Source organism: Leptinotarsa decemlineata, unplaced genomic scaffold (genome assembly GCF_025532065.1).
Source record: "Leptinotarsa decemlineata unplaced genomic scaffold, Ldec_3_MD MMD2_tig00000505_RagTag_RagTag, whole genome shotgun sequence".
Lineage (NCBI taxonomy): Eukaryota > Metazoa > Arthropoda > Insecta > Coleoptera > Chrysomelidae > Leptinotarsa > Leptinotarsa decemlineata.
This window is the reverse complement of record NW_027412549.1, coordinates 16,806,698-16,813,992: the sequence shown is the minus strand read 5'-3', so window position 1 is coordinate 16,813,992 and position 7,295 is coordinate 16,806,698. Positions and strand designations below refer to the sequence as shown.

The 7,295-nt window shown below is 38.0% G+C and overlaps 1 protein-coding gene across 1 annotated transcript; it reads left to right on the top strand.

The window, feature by feature from the left end:
* The first annotated feature begins 381 nt into the window (after window positions 1-381).
* LOC111508375 (uncharacterized) lies at window positions 382-6,684 on the top strand. The gene is made up of 3 exons (XM_023163844.2): window positions 382-610; window positions 702-1,061; window positions 6,338-6,684. The coding sequence occupies exons 1-3, from the start codon at window positions 599-601 to the stop codon at window positions 6,584-6,586; spliced, it is 621 nt and encodes a 206-aa protein (XP_023019612.2). The 5' UTR covers window positions 382-598; the 3' UTR covers window positions 6,587-6,684.
* Window positions 6,685-7,295: the final 611 nt, after the last annotated feature.

Here is a 7,295-nt window from a genome sequence, read left to right as displayed (position 1 = left end):
ATAAACGAGTATGCGTACTGTGACGCCTGAGGATGATATCGTATAGCAAAACACGTGTCGTGATTTTGTGAACTTTCAAGTGGAAATCACATACCAAAGTACGTGTTTTGGATACGTTATAATGTATTCTCGTCAAGTATTGGTCAGTTATGTCATATTTTTATAAAGTTGTCCATCATCTTTGAAACCATCTCAAATATTTCATTCATTTGACGCTCTTTGTATATCAGAACTGAGAGAACATATTTTGTTCTTTATACATTTCTTGGCGTTACTTGAAAAACACCTGGTTTAGTCCCAAGTAAAAAATATCGACTCTGACGAAAACAAAATTCAAATGACACATTCCAACCTACAATTTTTACATAATTATTTGAGCATAACTGTACCACGAATTTAAATGATTGCTTGTTAATATGCCATTCTAATGAGTTATATAAGAATATAAGAATGAGTATTAGATAATTACCAAGTTTTCGGGGGCTAATATTGGTTAAAATCAGTCTCAAATATGAGATATCACCTATAAAAAGGTGGTGGTGACAGTTTCTCAATCAGTCTAGTTTGGTCTTTGACAAGTTATCACTAACAGACAAAAATGTACAACAAAGTAAGTATTTTCAATATCAAGGGGTTGAATGAATCAGACACACTGGGATTGTTTCATTCAGAAATGATTAACTCACTCTTCTTATTTTCAGATTATTATAGTATTGACGTCAGTTGTAGCGATTACAGTTGGAGTTGAGCAGTCTTATCAATCAGCTACATCGTTTGCATCATTCAATGATAATCACAACACTGTGCACCATATTCATTCTGACCCAGCTTCAGTAAAAGTGCCTACCCAGTACTCTGCTCCACTACACACAGTACCATCATATAGTGGTTCTTCTCATGCATCTCTGTATTCAGCTCCACAAATTTTGTCATCTGCTCATCAGCAAACTCCATCTTCAACACATCACTCTCAGCAGTCTGTACATGGGGTTCCTGCTAATAGTTATTCTGCTAACATCGTTGCCCAAACGACTTTTTCCAAAGGACACGAAGAAGAATATGTGAGTATTCATTATTCAACTTTCCTACACCTGATGCCTTTGAATATGTCTTCGTTTATGAGAAAGTAAAGTTCTGTCACAAATATTTCAGCTCAATGTAGAATCAAATCAGTATTTTTAATGTGTCTTCACTGGTTTTGCAGTAGCAAAATTGAAATATTACGGACTCAGTAACCATCCAATAACCTTTTTGTCTCATATTTGAAGAAAAGAATATAGCATGGACTCCAAGGGTCCAACCTAGGCCCATTGCTTTTCTTAATTTTCATCAATGACCTCCTGAAAAAAGTGTTATTGGACTGCTTGCTATATGCTGAAAATTTGAAAATGTTCAGAAACATCACAGATCTGAATTCTAACTGACAATTTTGGACTCCAAAATGATATAAATGAAATAACTATTCGGCCCAGGGGTAATAAATTACCATTTAATATTTGCAAATGCAGAGTTATGACGTTCAGTAGAAGTAAGATTTCCAATCATTTTGTTCATATAATGCAGAATACAGTTTAAGAAAGGGTTCAAGAAATTCGTGACCTCAAGTTCCTCTTCCTGAAATTCATAAGTTGCACTTATGAATTCATAGACATAAACAGTGTACAATATCTGTTTAATATAACTGTTCGAAGTAAATAAGAGTATGCTGATATTATATGGGAATCAAATCATAAAAAATCAAATCAGATTTTCGAAACAATTCAAAACAAATTTCTGAAATATTTGTATTTGGAAAAACCCGGTAGTTCGCCAAGTTTTATGTCGTATGGACCAATCAGCGATGAATTCCAGACAGAATTACTAGAAAATAGAAGAATTATAAAGAGAATACTATTTCAAAGAAAATTTTTGAATGGAAAGGTCACTAGTCAAATCTGTTTTTATGTTCCGCTGCCAAATATTCGTCCGCGACAAATTACTTTTCATGTCAATCAACATAAATCCCCTATTGACAGAATTTGTTAAATGTATAATAAATACTCAAAGATACTTGGTGAGGTATCATATTCAAAATTTGAATCTAACCTATGAGAGGTTATCAATTCCTTGTTTGTTTGAAGATGATTGACAATGTTTCATGATGAATTTCATTAGTTTGGACACCCATTGTCTGATATTATGTAAAATGGTTTGAAATTTCTGGAAAAACTAATTAAAAAAAAAGAATAGCTGAAAATAACAATTGTATTAGGCAAAAAACCTTAAATGAAATAACACTGAAATGAAATACAAGTAAAAATAGAACAATTGAACAAAACCTAAAAATGAAAATAAAAAGTAAAACAATTCAAATATACGTATTCTCCTGCGATGAGAAACAAAATTACGATTTTTCACCCTTGTTGAAAAAGAAATTGTTGTTTTCTACCTGTTGATTCCATTTTTCATATTCAGCATAACTTTTTCGAACATATCACTTCCAAACTTTTCAGTTGTCCAGTAAAACTTCTTTATTTGCATTAGTATTTTCAACCAACATTCGATTCATCTTGGTTTACAGGTGAATTGATTGAAAACAATCCGTATTAATGTAGAATTGGTGAGTGAAAAGGATATTCCGTAAAAACCTAATTTGTTTTAAGATTCATACGACTCAATTCAAATGTTCATCAGCACGAAAGCGTTTCAGATTATATCAAATGTTATTCCAAAGATGGTGGACCGAAAAAGTCCCCCAGTATACAAATGGGAAGCCAACACGTGTCGTTATTTCATAAAATTCTATGTGAAAATCTCACAGTATTACTATTATCAGTAACATTTCTTCAATGCTACATTGAAGTATTTTTTTTGAATACGTTAAAATGGATTTTTATCCATCCAAGTATCGGTCAGTTCTATCATATATCTTCGAATAGACGTAGACAAATCTGCAACAGATCAATTCATTTGCTAATTTGAGTCACTCTTTCTTTAGATAAAATATTCGGAATGGAGGAGTACTATTATCATACCTGCTTTCCACATTTTTCTGGAGAGAGAGTATAGATGGCCTGCATATAGACTTGTGCACATTGCCAATTGCACAAACCAATTTGATGCAGAGTGACACTGGAAGCCACAGCATTTTGGAAATGGCATCTGACTTTATGCCTCCAACTATCTAATACGAACTGTTCCCGAGTAGAGAGAACTGGATCCTCCAGGAGAAGGAAATATTGAGAGCAGTTAGTTGTTGGTTCACAAATGGATCAAAAACACCTTCCGGTTCTGGTGCAGGTGATTTTAGTCGCAGAGCCAGGACAGAGATATTAACCTGTATGCAACCTATGCAACTGTATTTCAAGTGGAAATTTACGCTATTGAATTGTGTGCGGAGAGATTGGGAGAATCCAACCTCATACACTAGTCAATAAAAATATTCTTCTTCCCGATAGGAAGACTCAACAGATTGTCTCTGGTCTGCAGATTGTCTCTGGTCCACATTTCTGGCCATACTGGCCTGGCCTCCCTTGCAGAGGAGGGTGCTCGAAGCAGTTTCATCGGACCAGAACCTGTCATGTGCATCGCTTTGCCAAACAAAGATTGAAGACCTGGTGGCAGGAAGATTTATGGACTCCTGTCACAATCTTCCAGGATTGTTTCACTCCTTCGAGTGGAAGGTGCTCCAGAATGAAGTAGATGCAGATAGATGGGGAAAAGGATACCAGATAGTCACGTAAAAAATCAGAACCCCACAAACGATAACGATGACAGACAATGTACAGAGAGAAATAGCCAAACCCCTTTCCCAGAGCACTCAGTAACAGAATGGAAAAAACCCATAGTGCTCCAAAATGAAGTCCCTAAATTCAGTATAGAGGAATTGCTGACAGCAGTAAAGAAGACCAAGGTGAAGAAGGCTCCTGGTACGGACGGTCTGACAGCAGAAGTAGTCAGAGCAGCAGCGCAAAAGTATCCGGATGAAGTGCTGGAGACTATAAACGCAGCACTGATGGAGGGTAATTTTCCGAAGGAATGGAAAACCGCGAGGCTGGTACTAATCGAGAAAGAAAGTAAAGCAGAAAGCACAAACAAGGCGTTCCGACCCATATGTGTGTTGAATGTCCTGGGAAAGCTGCTACAAAAAATGCTATTGGGAAGACTGAAGATAGAAATAGAGAGAACGGGCGGGCTATCATAAGAGGAAGCTGTGCACTCTTATAACCATCGATGTGCAGAACGCATTCAACACAGCACCGTGGAACGGAATTCTGGAGGAGCTGCACAGGAGAAAGATCACCCCGTACCTCGTTAAAATGTTAATCTCTCGAAGAGAGATGGCTAATGATAGGAGTGGAAACAAAAATGGAAGTTACCTGTGAAATTCCTCAGGGATCCGTATTAGGACCTACTCTGTGGAACTTCTACTATGACAGCATCTTCAGTATCCAAACCCCGGATGGAGTCAGGCCTGTATGCTTTGCCGATGATGTGGGGATTGTAGTTACAGCCAAAACGAAGGAAAACCTGCAAATGATAGCAAATCAGACTCTACAAAATATTGCAGAATGGCTCCATCATAAGCGATTGAGACTAGCCCCACAGAAAACGGAAGCAGTTCTCTTGGTAGCAGGAAGAAAAATCACGACCATCAGCATGGAAATTGAGGATACCGTGGTGGAGAGCCAGGAAGAGGTGGGATATCTAGGTATGCTGTTGGATAAAATCATGAAAATGTGGGCTCATATAAGGAGAACAGCGGAAAAAGCTGACCAAGCACTATCGGCGATAGGAAGGCTGATGCCCAAAGCTAGAGGTCCGAGAGAGGCCACAAGAAAAATCCTGTGCTCAGTGGTGCATTCAATTATGCTCTATGCAGCACCAATCTGGCACAAAGCTCTACAGAGAGAGGCCAACTGAAAAGTCTCGTTAAGCATTCAACGTTGGACGGCTATCTATATAACTGGAGCATACAGAACCGCATCCACTAGAGCACTATTAGTAGTAGCACGGATTCCCCCCCATCTACATATGGGATAGACAAAGAATGGAAGAGAGGTCAACTGAGAAGACCAACGCTAACACGACTATGCTCGAAAGATGGCGGGAATGGTGGCAAGGAGAAGCAGACACAGGACTGTGGACGCGCAGACTTATCCCGGATGTAGCTTCCTGGTTTTCGGGGAAGCATGGTGATACCTCGTACCACCTGACACAGCTACCAACAGGGTACGGGTGCTTCCAGACTCACCGCAAACGCTTCCATGTAAGCAATAGCGACTCATGCATATACTGCGAGGAAGGTGACACCGTCAAACATACATTCTTCACCTGTATGAGATGGCATCAAAAAAAGACAAAAAGTGGAAACGATCACAGGTCAACTAATTCCAGACAACATAATAAACAAGATGCTGGAGGATGCAGAAATTTGGACTAAGATAAGCTCCCTGGCCAAATACATAATTGACACGAAGGAGAGAGACATCAGGGTGAGAGAAAATAGACAGCGATGAGGAAAAAAACTAAGAACAATAAGCATCCCCTTTCTGAAGTAATGCTCCAAAGCAGTTCCACAAAGAGCCACTTGAATGCTGAAGAGGGGTTTTAGTGGGTAGGCTGTGACAGAGTCATGGATTCCCACACTTCGAGCAGGAGCGTTCCCTTCAGAAAAAAAAATTTCTTCGAAGCTTAATACCAAACAGTTATTGGACCACAGTAGGCATGAACTACGATGTCTTACATGCCTTCTTACAAGTCACTGTCATTTGAATCATCATATGCAGATACTCGGACACTGTGTGTCGCTTTTGTTCCGAAAATGATGAAACAGCAGAGCACATACTTTGTGTCTGCCCCGCTGGGGACTGAATCAGGTTTTCAGGGCTCGGAAGAGCCGTACTCTAACCATCTGACCTGAAAGACCACTCACCATACAAACTAATCGGCTTCGTTAAGAAGCTGAGTTCGTTTGGTCGAATGTAAAAATGTGTGAGCCACAACAAACCCTTGTGGGTTGCGGTGGAGGTTCGAATAGATCCATTTACTTCGGACCTAGCGTAACTGTTATCACCTGATTATGTTAGTAATTTTGATCCACTGACTTCGGACCTAGCCTAACTATTATCACCCGATTATGTTAGTAATTTTGTTTGTCAACTCATTGCTTTCTAGTAACAACCATCAGATGATCGAAGAACAGGTTCGAAATAACAATGGGAATGTCTTTATGTGTAACTATCTCATACCCATTCAATACTTACACTACTCGATTCAACTTCAGCTGTTGCCTAGCATAAACCAAAACTTGCACAGATCAAAATTAGGTTTACTTTATCTCTGTTTCCATTTTCAGGCCCACCCAAAATATGAATTCGCTTATGAGGTAGAAGACCACCACACTGGTGATATCCACTCCCACAAAGAATCCAGGGATGGTGACATCACTCACGGAGAGTACTCTCTTCATGAAGCTGACGGTACCATCAGGACTGTCAAGTATACAGTTGAGAAACATAGTGGATTCAATGCTGTTGTTGAGAAGTCTGGCCACCCTACGGAACAGTTGGTAAAGAAGGTCATTTTAGACCAATATCATCATTGATACTTTTGTTTTCATGAATTTCAAATTATTGTTATGCCATCATCATTATGTTCACCATGTTATTGTTGATTAATAAACTGTTACAATATTTTATATGTCTGTAGTTGTATTATTGATTATTGATTACCATATCGACGTTTATCAAGATCAATGAACTAATAAATTGTCTTGTATATTCAACACAACAAATGTTTGACCTTGGACTGTCGTCACGATACTAATGACTCTGTGTTATGAATATGAGATGAAAAATCACATAAAACACATCTGAAAGGTGTAACGTTAATGGCAGAATTGATGATAAAATCAATAACACTGTAGCATAATTTATAACACATATATTATGCAGTGTAAAAATTTTATAAATCAATTTTGATTGATGAAATACAATAAGAGAATGGAGAGGCTACACTGAATCGAAAACGTTTGTGGACAAATTTCTTAAATGCGTTGCTGTTAATTTCAAACGAAATCGAAAAAGTACAACATAAGTTAAGTCGAATAGTAATTCTTTTGGTATGTCCAAAATTCATTTCTCAGTATTCCGCCAACAGAAATAATTGGATTAGTTGAGCTCCTTTTAGACAAAAACCACAATAATCTGATATTCAAACGGATAATTAGATTTGCCTAGCTCGAAATTATTTTCAATTTAATACAATTCTCACTCTTGTAGCGAGGGTTTGATGAAAACACCCTTTTTAGCGGA

Excerpts from the sequence above, each read along its gene's own strand:
- LOC111508375 (XM_023163844.2), top strand. Across the intron at positions 1,062-6,337 it reads AAGGACACGAAGAAGAATAT|GCCCACCCAAAATATGAATT; the intron begins GTGAGTATTCAT and ends TTCCATTTTCAG.